General features: G+C 32.4%; 1 protein-coding gene across 1 annotated transcript; it reads right to left on the reverse strand.

Moving 5' to 3' along the window:
- Positions 1-13,786: 13,786 nt before the first annotated feature.
- LOC111395001 lies at positions 13,787-14,819 on the reverse strand. The gene is made up of 3 exons (XM_023021028.1): positions 14,570-14,819; positions 14,341-14,441; positions 13,787-14,272 (listed from the first exon to the last, which is right to left on the reverse strand). The coding sequence occupies exons 1-3, from the start codon at positions 14,817-14,819 to the stop codon at positions 13,937-13,939; spliced, it is 687 nt and encodes a 228-aa protein (XP_022876796.1). The 3' UTR covers positions 13,787-13,936.
- Positions 14,820-19,647: the final 4,828 nt, after the last annotated feature.

Consider the following 19,647-nt stretch of genomic DNA (forward strand, 5'->3'; position numbering starts at 1 on the left):
ATCAAGAGTATGCCCCACGTCAGATATGGAATCAAATTTGGATTCATCTATTTGATTAACTATATCTATAGACTCTTGAACTCTTTCAAATTCTAATTTGCTCTCACTATCTTCTTTTAGAGTAAACATTTTCTCTAAGAAAATGACATATTGTGAGATGAAAACTTTCTTCTCAATGGGATAATAGAATTAATATCCAAATATTTGTTTTGGATATCCCACAATTTTGTATTCATCGGATATACATACTCAAGTTTATCCAATTCAATGCGTTTCAAATAAGTGTCATAGTCCCAAACTTTCATATGAGATAAGTTAGGACTATTGCCTTTCCATAGCTCTTTGAATTTCTGTTAACCAACTTAGATGGGACATGATTTAGTGTGCAGCACGCTGTAATCAGTGTATAACCCCAAAACAATTTTGAGAGATTTACATGACTTGTTATTAATTGCACTATATCTAATAGTTTACGATTCCTCCCTTTTGATACACCATTACGTTGCAGTGTACGTGAAGGAGTTCATTGTAAGAGAATCTCATTCTCTCTTAGATGATTCATATTTTAATATTTAAGATATTCCATCTTACCATCTCAATCAGATCTTGATGTGAGAATATCTCTACCTATTTGTTTCTCTACTTCCAGCTTGAATCATTTGAACCTTTCAAGAACTTGAGGCTTGAATTTCATCAAGTATACATGATAATTGATGACATAAGAGCAACCTCATCTGACATTAATTGACATGGGTCCATATACATCACTATGTATTATGTCAATATTTATGCAGACTTATTCTTTTTCAAGTAAAAGAAGATTTGGTTATTGAGCCAAATAGGCATGTTTTGCACTTATCAAATGATTCAAAATCAATTGACTCTATGTATACATCTCTATGTAATTTTGAAATTGCATTTCATCCATATGACCAAGTTTGCAATATTAGATTTAGGTATTATTTAGATTATCGCTTTTATGCCTTTTAACTTTTATACTCATTATAGAATACTTAGTGTTTAGAATATAAATGTTATTTTCGTAGCTTACCATAACTATTAAGATCTTAATCAAAATAAGCAGGGACAACAATTGTTCTTAACATTAAAATAGTTCATGTCTGAACATAAAATTCATTTTAATGTTCTAGTTATGGTAGGTACAAAGCAACATTTCTCTAATTCCATTACTAAGTCAAAAGGTAATGGCAAAAAGTATGCTTCTACAGGTAATGCAGCAATCTTTGCTCATCTTCAACATGTAGGTCAACTTCACCCTTTCGCAGTGGTCTACTTCTATTTAGTTTCTCCATATTTATATAAATATGATATCTACATCTGGTATCAAAACACCTAAGAAGCTTATGAAGAAAACGTAAGCCTTGCAATATTTCTTCCAATGACCTTTTCATTCTATAATAAAAATAATGGTCATTAGATTTGATATTTATCTTTCGCTTTTACCGTCTAAGCCATATTGGATGCTTTCTCCAAAGCCCCTATAGACTTCCTCTTAATACCTTTAGAGGTATCAATGGCTTGCCCACTTCTAATTTTGATATTGGGCATAATAGTTCTAAACATGTTAAGCAACCCAATATTTGGCAATCGAACTTATTCACGTTAAATGTATAATTAGTTGTGAATAGCTTTCTCTGACAAAGATTGCAGAACCAAGTCACTACTTAGTTCATTGTTTATGAGTGAATTCAATTGAGACATTTCCCAACGTCAATCATCTTCACTGTTTGAGCACCGACTAAAGATTACTTTGTCATTTTGCATCGGTATAGCTGCTTGGAAGTCTCATATGCTTCCATACATGATTATTATCATACAACTCTTTGTAATGAAAAATCATATATTAATATCTATAGTCTCATGTTGCTTATGTAACTCAGGTGATATAGTTGCAAATATCACATACGTTGCAGCACTATTGTCGTTACTGTGTTTATTGTAGCAGCCACCTTTTCCATAACGAGTCATCAGCACGTGTCTCTGGAAATGGCTACTTGAGGACAACCAACTTTTTTCATGCATGAGAACAATTCTCAAATTACGTGCCAATTAAGAAAATTTTGGCTTGGTTATTGACATCCAGTAAGCCACCCAAATACAAATGATTACTCACAATTCAATAAATATAAAAGACGAAAAGAAAAAGAATAATATATAAAATGCATCAATTAATTTAATATGATTTTTTTTAAATTAATTATGCTCCCATTGTTTAATTCAAATTTATGGCTATCTCACATAAATTTATGGAGTCCATACTTGACTTCCAGTGGGTTGGGATTCCATTTGTTATACCAAGACCTTGAGTGTATTCAACAAGTCTTAATAAAATATTTGGGTAGATACTATCATCAATTGTATCTCCATACAACTCCCAGATCATTAAGCTGACAGTTCTTTTTCTTCATACATCTTATGTTTTAACTTAATATGCCTCTAAAATTTATCTCCTTGAGTGTACTCAACAGAAGATAAATTTTAGTTAAGTCGGACACATCATTTAGAAATATCTAATATTTCATAGTGTCAAACATATCCCTAATAGACCAGCATTGAGTGTACTCAACAAGTTGAGACTATAATATTTTATTGAAGGGTTTTGAATTCAACAGTCTCATCCACATCGATATAATAATATATATTGTATTGCACATTTACCATGCAAATAAACATATATATAACATAATGTAATAATATGGACGATTACGGACTTTACTATCTAGTCTTCTCGAGCCATAAGGAAGACTAGTTGGTCAATTCCTAGAGGGATCGCATTGATCAATATCAATGCACCATCTTCATGATATCCACCCCTCCATGTGTCTTCAATTAGTTTAGCTGCAACCTGTATCCTATACTAGTTGTGACACAGGCCTAGATGAAATTGGACTCGTAGACCCAAAATAACAATAACAACGGACTCGCAGGTCCAAAATAATTAAGAACTCGCAGGCTCATAAAGCGACAAGAATAAAATTAACCATTCAACATATCACATGGTTGAGTCCATAATCGTCCACTAATAATACATTCATCACATCAATGCATGCCTATAAAATAATTAATATTATATGCAAACACGTTTCAAGTTTCTAGCAATTAAGATCGTTTAAACTCTTTTAGACTAATGGATCGAAACAATTAAATAATTAATTAATTATATTAATCAATTAATTTAATTAGCTGGCATATTTAATTAAAATAATTTTAATTAAATACCAAATTAGAGTCAAACTCTAATTCTATAATTATAGGGCAGAACTATTTAATTAAAATCAAATTTTAATCAAATATTAAATTAGAGTCCAACTCAAATTTCAAAACTCAAGGCGGTTGAATTTAATTAAAATCAAATTTTAATTAAATAACAAAATTAGAGTCCAACTCTAATTCCAAGATTTTAGGGAGAACTTATTTAGCTAAAATCAAATTTTAATTAAATAAGATATTAGAGTCCAACTCTAATTTTAAGATTTTAGGGCGAATCAGTTTAATTAAAATCAAATTTTAATTAAACAACAAATTAGAGTCTAACTTTAATTTTAAGAAAAATTTTAGGGCAAGACAATTTAATTAAAATCAAATTTTAATTGAATATCAAATTAGAATCCAATTCTAATTTCAAGAACGTATTCGGGTGAAAAATTAATTAAAATCAAATTTTAATTGAATATCAAATTAGAATCCAATTCTAATTTCAAGAACGTATTCGGGTGAAAAATTAATTAAAATCAAATTTTAATTAAGTATTAAATTAGAGTCCAATTCTAATTTAAATTGAATTAATATTTAATCTAGGATAGTGCTCCTAAATAAAATAATTTTTTTTTAGGGTCAAAGTTTAATATTTAAGTTAAAATCTAATTTTAACGAAAATAAATAAAAAAAGTCGTCAACTTTAAATAAAATTTTAATTTGGGTCAAAATTGATAATATAGGTCAAAACCCAATTAAAATTAACTTTAAAACCATTTTAATACTTAAATTCGAAACACCTTTTGAAAATTGCAATTTGACCCATTTTAAAATTACAGACAGGCCCCTCCAATTTCTCAAATTATAAAAGACCTCCATTTTATTATTTACAGAATGGACCTTTGAAATGAATTTGCAAGCAGGGGTCTTTAATATCAAATATTGAAAAACATGAACTTAATTTAAAATTAAGAAATTGACCCTCATACCATATTGCAAAAGGGGGCCTGTAATTTCAAAAATTGCAAACGAGACCCCCACCTCCAATTCAAGCAAAACGCGACTGAAAACTTTGGAATCAAAATTTTTTTTCTTTCTTTCTCTTGGCGCCGACAATGAAACACGACGCGTTATGCGGCGCAACGCATGCTGCAACAAAACCAAGGCGTTGCTGTCGGACCGGCATGTGACGCTATTGCATTCTGGGCAGAGGCGTTGTCTGCTGCCGGATGACCAACGCGCCAGCCAGTCTCCCCATCCACTAATTTTTTTTCTTAAACCAAAAATACTATTTTCTTTCTCAAAACCAATTGTGGATATGAAAATTAATTTTCTTAATTGTTAGAAACATGAAAAACAATAACAATCAACTTTTGATTGTTCCCAAACTTCAAAACAATTTCTAACAAATACAAAGTAGGCTTTGATACTACTGTTGGGAATCTACTTAAACAAGAGCAGCGAAAAATTAAAACAATTTTTGATTCCCACCAAGAATTGTTTTTGTGTTTAGATAGAAATTGTGATAAAAATGTACTTTTTACAAGATCTGCAAACTCCTTTGCAATTCATTCGTTCCAATGATCTTAATTCACCATCCACAGCTCTCCAATTGTCTAGCATCCAATGGTGACCTACACAGAGAACAAGATTGTATGAATTAGATTTTTCTTCTTGTGTTAGCAAGAATAATAAATTCTCTACAAAATTGTAAACCCTAATAACTTATTTATATAAGCCCAAATGGACCTGGTCTAACCCGGTTCAATATTTAATTAACTCGGGTCCGTGAATTAGTTAATCCAATTAATTAATTCAGGCCTATAAATAAGCAATCCAATTAAATAATTTTTCCAATACTTGTTAAATTAATTAATCGACAAATCACAATTTTTCAGTTCTCCTTTTGTGTGCGACCCATCAGGTTCCCGATCACGATGTCTAACGACGTGAAATATTATTTTGATCTAATCAAAATTGATAAATTAAAACACTCTTTTAATTTATCACCAATTTAGACTTGCCGTCCTAGATTGACATCTACAATGTGTCAGGGTAATACATGTGACGAAAAATGTCACGTGGTATGACAAAATCAAACTTGTTCGCTTACCGTGAGATTATAATCCTTTCGTCAGTATGATCCGATTAATTACGAGATATGAATAAGTGTCAATCTCAATTATCAATCATATCTTTCATTTCACTATTAAGTCAATGTAATTCGAAAACTCCTTTTCAATTATGAGTACACCTTGGTTAAGGATTTCATTATCGACTTAATCGAATGAAATATGGATCATAATCTCTTACTATCTAAGAGTGACGAATAATCTATTGGTCATTCACAACATTCATACGATTCTTGACATACCTGAATGATGTCGTATTAGCGACCCTTGGCAGAGCAACATCCAACACCGTCAAAACATAACTGTCATCATATAAGGTACTATGACGACCTCAAGTCAAATAACCAATCCCACTACCGAACGTTACAAATTAACTAGCGACACTCAGATAGTTATCTATGTGAAATCTCTAGGTGAGTCTCCAATGTTTTGTTCTATAATAAGACGTCCACGTGTTCATTCAAGTATCACCATTCTTTAACTTGTGAGATCAGCTACTTACTTTCCAAGTAAGAAATGCCACACGTGATGATCTATCCATAGTAACGATATCGTATCTCGTTATTACTTACGACTACAAACAATTTAAGATACAATCATATGTAATTTGTGTCTCACAATCACAACTCTTTGTGATTAACAAATTATGAAAATTTGAGTCTACAGACTCTAATATTTAATTTAATTGAATATTAATTAAATAACAGATCTGCCATAAACTTATATTAATTATATATTAAACGTATTTATGTCCAATGTTGATTGGATCTAGGGCGTAACACTTACACATAGAATATATAAAGTGAAAAAATCAATCAATCATGATACAATCAATGAAAGAGAACCAAAACAACAAACAATTGAACCAGAATATAATTTCATTATTCAATTAAGACAAGAAACTCAACAACTTAAAAGGCAATAGTAGTGTCTTTGTCCTCGTAATCAATCCAAAACTAGTAGATGCAAATGCAAAATTGAGATGAATCCAAGGAAACATGTAAATGACATCATTATTAGAAGTGGTGTCAAAATATTGCTAGAGATTACTATTACAAAACAGCAGTAGTTAACTATCAGGAAATTGGTTGCAATAGAAAAAATGCGCCTACCAGAGATGAGGAATAAGTGGAATGGTCGGACAAAAAAAGATAAAATTTAGAAAGAAAATCCAAACATTCATAGGCAAATTCAACCATTCTTATCAAAACGTACTTTACGTCCATGCCATTCCCTCAAGGAATTGGATAAAAACTGGAATGATAAGTAGTTTGCTATATTCTTTTATAATTTTAACAAAATGCACATCTACAACTCGTTCACATATGCCTTGGCTTAGATGCATCTTTACCATGAGTTCAAAAAAGGAGATGTTATCTAAAAAAGAGAAGACTTTAGGCGTTTGAGATCGTAGTTTCGACCAAAGAAAGCTGTTATGGATTGATCGCAAGAATGAAATAAACAAGAATGCCGAGATTTATATTAAAGCCCAATATGGGAAAAACCACCCGTAGAGCTGCAGAATTTCACTATAATTAATAATGAATGTGTTTACAATATCTTAATACTCTCAATTGAAATATAAGCTCTTGAATAAAATTGTTGTCCCGACACTACCGCCTGGCGCCTCAGGCCCTGGGCTTATTCTTCAAAAAGGAGCGACAGGCCCTGCCCAGTTTTTCTTTTATGAGATGGTGGTGCCCACTTTCGATAAATAATGCCTCCAAAGCCTTTTTCTTTATCTCAAATTCTTTTTCCAAGTCAAACTCTCAATCCTTGATGAATTTGATCTTTATCAATTAGGGCTATCAAACTCAATCTCCTTAAACTTTATTTATCCAACCAAACATCAAATTGCAAGGAATTTGGGTTACACCACAATAAATTTCCACTATGAACCAAATTTCAATACAAGAAATTCTAAAATACACCTCCAAGTAAACAGCACTCCACCTCTTTCAAATATGCCAATATGGGCTAATAAATGACAAATACCAACTAAATTCAAGTAATGCTCAAATTTAGCAACACGAAGTGGTTTTATCGATATATTAACAAGATTATTGTTGGCGTTAACCTTGCTTACTACAATTTCATCAAGAACAATCACATCACTCACAAAGCGATGCCTCACATAAATATGCTTAATCCTCTCGTGAAACATCTGATCCTTAGTCAGAAAAATAGCATTCTGACTATTACAGTTGCAAATCTTCCCTAATTTCACTAATCAATCCCCTTAACCACATAGATTTCTAGCCATATTTTCTGCATCTGTTGTAGACAAAGCTACTGTATTCTACAAGTAGTTTTTCATCTAATAGCACAGCCTCCAAGGGTAAACACATTCCATGTATGTGATCTTCTTTTATAAATATCATATGTATAGTCTGAATTCACATACCTAATTATTTCATCTGAATTTCTTCCAAAATGCAAACAAGTATTAGTAGAGACTCTCAAGTATCTGAATATCTATTGCACTGATTTCCAACATGCCTTTTGGAATAATCCATGTACCTATTACCTACACGGACTGTATATGCCAAATCTGGTCGTATACAAACCATAGCATACATAAGCAAACCAATAGCAGTGGAATAAGGAACCCGAGATAGATAATTAATATCTTCATTTGATTGAGGACACAAGCCAAATATTAATTTAAAGTAGGCAACCAAGGGAATACTGATAGCCTTTGCATTTAGCATATTGAACATGTGAAGCAACTTCACAATATACTCCATCTGACTTAAATAAAATCTGTCAATTTTTCTATCACTCAAGCTCTCCATACCAAGAATCTTCCTTGATGCACCCAAATCATTCATCTCAAATCCCTCACAAAGTTGAGCTTCTACTTTTCTAATCTCTGCTTTATCATTGGCTACTATCAACATATCATCAATACATAACAACAAATATGTAATCAATCCACCATTTTCCTTCAAGAAGTACACACAACTATCATAACTACTTGTAATGAAAATGAATGAGTCAAATCTTTTATACCACTGCCTCGACGACTGCTTCAGTCCATACAATGACTTATTCAACAAGCATATATATTTTTTATTGACAAAAATTATGAAATCCTTTGGTTGTTATATTCAATTGCTCTCCGAAAATTCTCATGCAAAAATGGTCTGCTCAAACTCCAAATTATTTTTAACAACAACCCCAAGTAAAGCTCTAATTGAGCCATTTTTTACTACTAGTGAGAAAACATATGTGAAGCCAACACCTAAAATCTTATTGTAACCCTTTGCTACCAATCTGAAATTATACATTGCATCCCTGATGTCCCTTCCTTCTTTTTGAACATCTATTTGCAACGAAAAACCTTTTTATCCCTAGGTAATTTCACCAAGTCCTAAATATTATTTTTATTCAATGACTCCATTTCCTCTTGCATAGCAATCAACTATATGCTAGAACCACTACAACTAACTACCTTTAAATATGTAGTAGGCTCCTCAGTGGAAACAATACTGTCAGCCGCACTCCATACATGAGTTGCTAAATATACTTCTCTTTACTTCTTTGGAGATCTATCATTAACAATGGAGTACTATAGTGTTGCTGGTGATGTAGGTAAAGTAGGCAAAGTATTATTGTCTATTTGCTTTGAACTAGACTGATATGAAGTAAACTGTTATGAAACCTCTGACTGTTCTCTTATACCAATTTCCAACTCCACTCGAGTTGAATGATCCCGTTCTTCAATTTTTCCAGAATCCCCACGAAGTGAACCATGAACACTTTCAAATTTATCAAACACCACATCTCTACTAAACACCACATTTCGTGTCTTAGGACACCACAATTTATACCCATGTACACCTGATTTATACTCAACAAAAATGCACTTTTTAGACCTAGGCCCAACTTTCCATTATCCACACTTGCAAATCAAAATAATAAGGAGGTTTACCAGACCATACCTTTTGTGGTGTCTTTTTCTCATTGGCAACTAAGGGTGAGCGATTAATCAGAAAACAAGCTGTATTGAAATGAATCCAAGGGAACATGTGAATGCCATCATTACAAGATGTAGAGTCGAACTATTGCTAGAGACTCCTATTAAGAAACTATTAAGAAATCGATTGCAATAAGAAAATTATGCCTACCGAAGATGAGGAATAAGTGGAATGGTCGGACATATAAAAGATGCAGTTTTGAAAGAAAATTTGGACATTCCATAGGCAAATTCAGCCGTTCCTATTAAAGCATACATTCCATCCATGTCATTCTCTCAAAGGGTTGGATAAAAAGAAGAAGATAAGTAGTTTGCAATTTATTTTTTTAACAAAATGCACATTAATATCTAGTTCACAAAAGCCGTGGCATAATGCATCTTTACCACAAGTTCATAAGATAGTTGTTTCAACCAAAGAAAGCTGTTTTGAATTGATCGCAAGATAATAACAATAATGAAATTAAAAAAAAAAATAGAACACAATGATTTTTGTGGAAATCTAAGATAGGAAAAATCACAAGTAGAGAAGGAGAATTTCATTATAATCAATAATGAATGTGATCACAATATCAAGATCTCAATATTCTCACTTGAAATCTAAGCCCTCTAGCTCTCCAGATGTTATTGAATATAATGTAGAGATAAAACCATGTGGAATATATAGGAGCCTCTTTTTGGAGTTCTAGATGAAGAAGAAAACATAAAATTTGGAAATATCTAAATAAACTCCACCAATGCACCACCCCGATGCCGGGGCATATTCTTTGCCGTTGGTGCCTCCCTACCTAGTTTTTCTTCTACGAGCGCTGTGATGTCCCAACATGGTGCTGCGGTGCCCACTTTTGATAAATAATGCCTCCAAAGACTTGTTTTTCATCTCAAAGTTCTTTTCCCGACCAACTCTCAATCCTTGAGGAAACTTTATTTTTATCAATTAGGACTATCAAATCAAATCTCCTTAGACTTCTTTTATCCTATCAAACAATTACAATGAATTTGGGTTACACCACAGCAAAAGCTGTGCAATTTTACAAAATAAATTGCCACCAAAGATCAAGGATCCAATACATTTCTCTAATTTTGATTAATTCCTCCATCTATCAAAAGGAAATTAGGATTGGGATATCCTAAGCTTACTATAGTTTTAGTTCATCTGATAGAACAGTCGAGAAAAGATCCACTTGGAGTAATTGAAAACGCTTTAATAGAAGTTGACAATTTTATCTTTTTGGCAGATTTCTTGGTCATTGACTTTGAAGAGATTAAAAGCATGCTAATCATCATTAGTCGACCAATTTTAGCTAATTTTGAGGAAGAATGTGTCACTTTCGTTGTCTTGCAAAGCATCAAGCATACACTAGAAGCAAATTGATTAATTTGGCTAGCACTATTTTGTAAAATGAAATGGTTGAATAATTGGAAAATGAGATTATTCAAGAATATATGTTGAATGCTAAAACTACGCATTTAATTTTTTCAGTTTGTAAGTGAACATAGGGAACAAAATGCTGTCGAGGTGTTCTAGGTAATGTCCATCAAAGTCAAAAAACTTTAGCTCAACTAGCGAAGATAAGTGGGAGAGAGATTGCGAACTGAAAGTAGATAGACCGATAGAGAACAAGAGGATGAAAAAATTTGAATTTAAGTTCGGAGAGCGAAAGAGATATCCTGCAAATCTAGCACTTGCAAGCAATGCAAATCTTCCAATTCCCGACTCAAACCTACATGATGCTTGCAAAAATTCAAGCTACTGACTTTAAACTGGCCCTTGTTTTGAATGGAATGTAACTATTCTATCCCTTTATTTATTGTTTTGAGTATTAGACTAGTTGCAAAATTTTTGGGTTCTTAGTTTGGACTTAATTTCTTTTATTTTCCATGCATTTTGAACGTGTAACGTCATAGGTCATCATCGTTCATTAACATAAATTTTCTTGTGCGTATCAAAGATTAAGTTAGACTGTTTGCTGTGTAGGATCACATGATAAAATTTTAAGTCAAACACAGGTGGTTTGATGCCTAATGGAAGAGGGTATACGTTTGCATATTTATTTTAGCATCATCTAGAATATGGTCCAATTCGTCACACGTCAAAATTTCATACTAATCGAAGCTCATTTGATCATTAATGGAGGTTACACGGAAGTCAGCAGTCTACTGCCAACCTAAATTTCGTGTTTCTAAGTTAGTTTTCTTTCTTTGTTCTCAAGGGCTAGCAAAATTTAAGTTTGTGGTAGTTTGATATCTCGATCTTACGATTCGCAGAAACCAAACATGTCCAAATCACTACAAGATATCCTCAAGAACACCAATTGGATACAAATTATAAGGCGAGATATAAATGAAACTTGTCATAAGCCAAGAATAAAAATATTAATACCATTTCAATATAACTATAAAGATCATAATCTATTAGAAATCATTGCACGGATAAAAGCTAAAAATTAACGATATTAGAACATAGGTTCTGCATCACAAAAATATTTCATATTTTAACTCCATTTATTTAATGTTGTCCAACTTCACTAATACTTAACACCAATTAATGTGTCAGTGGGGTCACTTTCACACATTATCCAGTGAAATTATAATGCATTTTTAAGTATTGGACAATATGTCAGTGATTGCACTACAAATTAGGCATTCAATTAGGCAAAATTGCATGATTCATTTATTTACCCTATGATTCAGAAACCCATTTCCACTTCACAACCATAGGTATTATCCAAACAAATGAAGAAAAGGGAAGGAATTTAGCCAAACTGATGGATTATGTGAATTCTTTACTTTTTATTTTTAAAAGCTGGAATGTGTATTATCATCACTACCTGAATATTAATGTTTTTACAATCCAAAAACATGTCCATGTCCAATATGTGTTACAATCCCTTAAATGTATTTACTATTTTGATGGTTAGATTTAAATTGTGTACCAAATAGAAACTGGGACTAATCATATTCCCTATATAAATAATTTATATCTTTTCAGAAAATTAGAAGTAACTAGGCACACAATTGATCAAGGTGAAGGCAAAATGATGTAAAATAGGTGGAATGAGGTAGCTGAAAATATGTATATTCTCTTCTCACTTTAAATTAGATATTTTATTTTTAAAAGGTTGGTATTATCAATTACGTATTTATCAAGTTGCTTCAGCCTGAAAAGGAATTAAATTTGATTAAAAAAACTTCAAAATGTGTGCAAGTAGTAGATCGAGATCGAGACTTAATTTGATGGTTAGATGAAAATTAAAATAATTTGAAAAGGCTAAACACATATTAAGGAAACATTAGGGACCAGGCTACAGATGGTTATATATATCTTCATTTTTAAATTAATTATACATTTTCAATAACATTCATGTTACTAAAGATCTAAACTTTGAAAATCCATGGCGCAATGGTAGTGCGTCTGATTTCAGATTAAAAGGTTGCCTGTTCGATGCGCGTAGGGTTTAATTCCCAGTTTTTGGCTGTCTAACTTCTGCAGTTTTAGGATACACATTTTCGTAGGTTAAGAGTTGTTTTTTTTATGCATTTTTACCCTTGGGCAATTAAATTTGCACCTCATAAGAACTGTTAAGGGGGGGAAAATGTAACTAGTCAATCCTATCTTCGATAGGGGCAGTTGACAATTGAATCAAATTTTGACAATTATTTTAATATCCATTACGGTGCAAAAAGAAGGTAGAGTCCAAGTTGTTCAAGCATAGTGGAGTGGAGTTGAATTTCTCGACCCTTTGATTATCAAAAAAGTTGTTTTAAATCTAATAGATTTTTTCGTCTTTTTTCTTTCATTAAGATGAAAATGTGGATAGAGAGTCCTACGATCCATTGGCCCCTTCATTCCATCAAGCTTTTTTGTTCCACTCGGTATGGGGTTACCTTTTAAGGAGCCATCTGTGTCTAACTTCATACATTCATCCAATGTCTAGCGGTTTCCATTTGACCTATTTGATTTCAGCCTTTCAAATCTGATATTTAATACTTTGAAGCATAACATAGAATGAGATTTTCATTAAATGAAAATCATCGACATTGCATTAATTGATCTCCAATAGTTATATTCACTTTGGTTCGAATGAAGACGGCTTTATTAAAAGCGCTAGGTCGAAAATAGTGGTCTTAAATGAATTTTAGATAAATCTTATATTCATGACTCAATTTTTTTCTTTATAATTACTCTAACCAATTAGGCTACATTTAGAGGTATCAAATTTTTCAGCTAAATAGTTTTGTTCTTTATTCTTTAAATTTTTGTACATAAAGTGAGTGTGCAACTGTAATATATTGAGGCAATGTGAGGTGCATTTCAATGAACATGATGACTATTTTATACTTCAATACCAATGGAAAATCCGCTGAAGAATCTTAATTTATTATTTTTTAATAAAAATAATTAAAAATTTATACAACCCACTAATTAATGATTATTAATTTCAAAAAGCATTAAATAATCAAATTATTCAAAATACACTAAAGCTTTAATAGATTAAATTATTACATCGAAATTCCAAATTTCATATATCATGTCTCACATATCATCATTTTGTAATCCCGAGCTAGAAGGAAATTGAAAATTAGGAATATTTAGTTCCCTGAGCATGCTTCACACTATTTTTCGCATCTTAATCTTTTGATTTCTTTCAACTCGTTCAAGACGTACGGTAAGATCATCAATCCTTTTGCTGTTCTCATCTATTGTATTTTGTGCAATTGCTAGTTCTGACTTCAAATTATTCATCTTTTCATCATGTGCAAGTATTGAATGTCTAGGTGAAGTAGGTATACCAAGAACAGGTGAAACAAGTTGTCTAGGGCAAAACCAATAAACACGACCTTTAGATGGACCGTTGACAGCATCAATCCATGAATCAAGATCGAACTCAGGTTGATTATTCCTAACAGTACCATACTTGGACTCGATTGCAGTCTTATAAGTATCCTATGAAAAAAAAAACTTACTAACTATATGAACAAACTATGAAGTACATGAACTCTAATTGTACTTACATGAACTCGCTTGGATTTTTTATCAACAAAATCGCCAAGTCTGTGATTCTTCCTGTGAACATGACTAAAAAACTCTAATTGGGATATTGGACGATCATATCCTTATCCTAAATTATGAAACTCATTAATAACAATCGATTAAAAATACACATGAACTTTAAAACACAAATAGAAATAGTATGAAATAAACATACCAATCTCTTCTTAGTAATCACAAAGGTGACTAAACCAACAATATGCTTTTTCCTTTCACCATCTTGTCCTTGTGCAAGACGATTTTTCTTGGCAACTTCGCATTTTTTTTTCCAATTTTCAGTATTCCAATAATTTACAAGACTATCACAATGCTTTGCTCTTATCCAATGTGGGCCATGTCCTTTCCAATCAGTAGGATTATCTGATTGACTTGTACTCTTTGCTTTCTCGCGAGCATCATTCATCATAGCTCTATATCTATCCTTCACTGTGACTTTCCACATGTCATACACATCGTAGGTGTTCAGAGTCGGCCATCCATATTTATCGTTGTATATAAAGAAAAAATCAATTCATGAACCTAATGAATATAAAAAATTTCCAAATATAATAAATAATAATTACCATAAATCGATCCCATAAACCATCTCTTATGGGTTGTTGCATCGAGCAAAATGTGGGGGTATGGACCATCAAATTAAGCTTTCGTGGTTGCGGTGATGTCACGGGGTACGGAAGTTTCACCAAAACTTCTTAAATAATAGAAAAAACATGATTAAGAAAAAGTCGATAAGTTACACAACCACATAAGAAACATGAAATCTTTAAATGTTATCATCTTTAACCATAGGAATATGTTATCTTCTTTAAAAAACATCCATGTAATAAATGTTATCATATTTAACCACAAGTTGCTATATTTTAAATAAAAGAAGAAAATACTACAACTTATGAAAGAAAAAGGGCATTGATTGGTCTAACAATCAAAATAAAATATGACGAGTTTACATATGTTTTGAACATTGCTAGTGTGAGATATGGCAGCTTCATCTCTATGTTTCTCTTAACATTAATCCCTATATCTTAGCTTTTTGAGTCTTAACATCAACATGCCTCAACTTTAGTGCATTACTCACTAATCTTGAATGAGTTCATGAAACATTCATGCCCTCTCATAACAACTACTTAACTTGATTTTCTTCATAAATTAGCTCTCATTCTGTTTGTCATTTTACTTGTGATTTGAGGTTGAGACATCTCACCATGTGTACATATAAATATTAGCTGTTAAAACAAACAAACAATAAATATATCATCTTTTTCACCATCACTTAATAATTAGTTTCAATTGTTTAACATTTAGCAAAGTTCTTCTCCAATTACAAAAAACCAACAAGTATGTTTCTAAAAATATAAAATCAACTGAAAATAAATGTATACTTACGAGCTATTTTTAATAGCTATTTCAACATGTTGTCATCAATCAATAGGCATAGGAATATCACGATTAGGACCCCTGGTCCTATTACTAGCTCTGGGCAAATCGTCTGCATGCTCACCTCCCAACTCATTATTGAGAGCATTAGGATCATGATATTCATTATTGCTCCGTATAGACCTTGTACCACCCGCACGTCTTGATTTACGCTGCCTTGCTCGACTAGATGTATTTCCTCCTCTAGATAGCGACATCCTGCATGCCAAGTAAATTGATTTAATACTATCAAAGTTTGTGCTTACATTTGTATTTGATCAATGTTTTAGTTTATAAACAATGATTGTAGTCAAATACAAATGTGAAGAAAAGCAACTTGTAGCTAATAAAATCTCATCCATGGTTTTAATTAAGATAGAAGAAATTGTACAGGCAAGAATGCTTCCCCCATCATCATTCCTCTTTGGATAAATTATTTCCTTTAGTAAGTCCAATTTCGTCCTTATATCTTACTAAGCAATATCAAGTACATTTGAAAGATGGATAATTAAATATACCTATCACCTTTGGGCCTATTAGATCGAGACATATCTTCTTGATAAAGTTCATCATCCATGTGCTCATCTTCGACCTCATGATTGGAAATATTAACCTCACGATTACCATATCCATCATGCGCAAATCCCTGTCACCATGTTGTATAGATCTCTGCTGACTTGGTTGACCAGAATATCCTCCATTAGTCGGGGACATAGTGCTTGCAAAATCAATTCAAAACTATAATAGTTAAATTTGTTGCCAAGCTGTTAATTTCTTTTAATTTACACACATATTTTACAGTGCATAATAAATATATATTTGAAATTACATATCACCCCTAGCCCAATTATTAGATCTAGATGGCATATCTTCTTGGTACAATGGTTCGTCTATATCCTCATCTTCCATATCATAATTGGAAATATTAGCCTCATGAAATCGATAACTGCCGCGTGTAGAACTCCTACCACTACCCCTTGTGGATCTCTCATAACTTGATTGACTAGATTTATAACCTCCTCTAGTCCGTGTCCTCCTGCTAGCAAAGCCAATTCAAAATATGACGGAACAAAAATTAAATATAATAATACTAAATTAAATGAATATTTTTCTAAAGTAAAGAGAACATAAGAAACACAAAAATAATAATGGTTGCAAGCGTACATGTTCATCATTGCATTTTCACTTGGATTCGATGTAGAGTTATTAGTGTCATCGTCTACCTCGTGTATATCATCTTGTTCATGTGAGCTTTCTTTTGTATTAAGCATGTGAGAGTTCACAATGTCACTACTCTCCCCTACTTCTACTTGTTCCCGAAAAACATTATCTCGAACTAAATTTTCATGATCTAAATCTGGAGCTATTAAATGTGGCTTATATTTGGTGATTGATCCTCTTGGAATGGAAGTTCAATCAATGTATTGCAATCATCATTTTCTGACCGTATTCATAGTCGTTTTATCCAAACCGTATTCAAAACTATGGAACTTGAAACCATTCACAATGTATCCATTGTAACAGTTTACTTTACAAGAAGGACCCAAAGCGATGTTCATTTCTTCTGAGTCCACCATATTCTGATCATCCAAAACCTAAGAAAACGAAATGTGTTTACTATTAGCTTATGTAGGTTATATGTATAATATTGAGCGTCTTACATATTCTTTTAACCGATGGGGAAAGCGGTTGTCACGTAATTGATCAAGTTGTGCATCAGATAGCTGAGGATAATCCATTCTCATATGTTCATCAAACTTCTTAGAAATAAGATCACGATGTAAAAGATAGTGTAACTAATTCGATTCGGGAAAATATATAGTGATTATTAATATAGCCTATACCTCAGAAAAGGGATAATGTCTTCACAGTTTAATAGCACATACAGTGATGCTGCTTGTAGCTCTTCGTCTTTAATAAACTTTATAGTTGGAACCTTATTACTAAGGAATCGACCGAACTTTGTAAAAATTGATAGTCTTCCTAGCGGATTAACAGACATTTCATCATCATTCCTTGGTGGACGATTCAACCTTTTTTCAACATTTGAGTTAACGTATAACCTACAAAAGTTAGGTGTCTCCTCTACAAGATATGCTTCTACTAAAGATGCCTCAACATGATTTTGATTTTTTATCTTCTTTTTTAGGTGAAACAGGTACCTGAAATGTATACGTTAATATACATATTACTGTATGGAATGGATAATGCTAATAATTTACACGTTACCTCTCAAAAGGATACATCCATCGATATTGCAGAAGACCTCCTACCTTATCTTCATATGCTAAGTGAATTGGCAAATGTTCCATTGAGTCAAAAAATGCTGATGGAAAAATCTTTTCCAATTTGTATAATGTTACAACAATATTGCCTTGTCTTGTACTCTTAAAACAGTAGAGCATATATCTCTAAAAAAATGATCAAGTTCAGTTAATGCTTCTCAAATTGGTTTTGGCGATAGATCTTTAAATGCTATTGGAATCAATCTTTTTATAAAGATGTAACAATCATGGCTCTTCATCTCATAAAACTCACCATCACCCTTAACACAACGAGCAATGTTAGAAGAATAACCATCTAGCATTCTTAATCCTTTAATCCAATCACATACATTCATTTTTTGCTCCTTTGTCAAAGTATAAGAGGCCTTTAGCTTATAAGTTTTTTTTTTTTTTGTTTCCATCTCTAAATAAGTAAAGCTCCGGCCAGTTACAATGAATCTCCAAATCCATCCTTGCTTCTACGTTATACTTTGTTTTTCCTTTTATGTCCATAACTGTGTTAAACACATTATCAAATACATTTTTTTCAATGTGCATCACATCTTAAGTTGTGGCGTATGAGATTTGTATGCCAATAAGGTAATTCGCAAAATATACTTTTCTTTACCCAATTATGGTTACATCCAAAACCTTCAATTTCGTGTCTACTAGATGCTTTGTCATAAGGAATGTCAGGAAGGTTCTCAAGCATACGTCGAATAAGATCACCTGATAATCAAGGAGGTGTCGCATCCTTTTCAATTGTATGTTTCATAAACTTGTCTCGTTGTTTTTTGAACTGATGATCTTTTGGTAAGAAGTGACAATGACAATAAAAAAATAGCTCTTACATCCATGTTTAAGTCTGAAGGATTTAGTTAGATGCATGCAATATGGACAAACCATTGGACCACATGTACTCCATCCAGATAACATGCCGTTTCCAGGAAAATCACTAATAGTCCACATCAAAGATGCTTTCATTTGAAAATTTTGCTTCGTATATATGTCATAAGTTTCAACTCCTTCCCATAAAATTTTCAAATCGCCAATCGGAGGACGTAAATAAATATCTAAATTTTTTCCTGGACTTTTAGGACTTGGGATAACCATGCTCAGAATCATGTTATCTTTTTTCATACACATCCAAGGTGGGAGATTATACACAATGATAATTACTGGCCAAGACGAGTATGGCTTAGAATTTCTATTGAAAGGACAAAAGCCATCAGTGCATAAACCTATACGCACATTACGATGATTAAGGGCAAATTCTGGATAAATTGTGTCGAAGTTCTTCCATGCCTCATCACGTACTGGATGTGACATCTCTCCACTCGTATATTTATCTTTCGAATGCCATATCATCTGCTTTACAATATGCCTTGACATACACAATCTTTGTAGCCTAGGTATTAGAGGTAAATATCGCAATACCTTGTGTGGCACCTTATTTCCTGATCTAGACGGTTTCTCTCTATATCATTCCTTACCACAATTCAAACACTCTTTCAAATTCTCAATTTCTTTCTAGTACAACATGCAACCATTGTCAAACGTGTGTATCTTCATATAACCAAGACCAAGACTGCT

The sequence above is a fragment of the Olea europaea genome, chromosome 6, assembly GCF_002742605.1.
Source record: "Olea europaea var. sylvestris chromosome 6, O_europaea_v1, whole genome shotgun sequence".
Lineage (NCBI taxonomy): Eukaryota > Viridiplantae > Streptophyta > Magnoliopsida > Lamiales > Oleaceae > Olea > Olea europaea.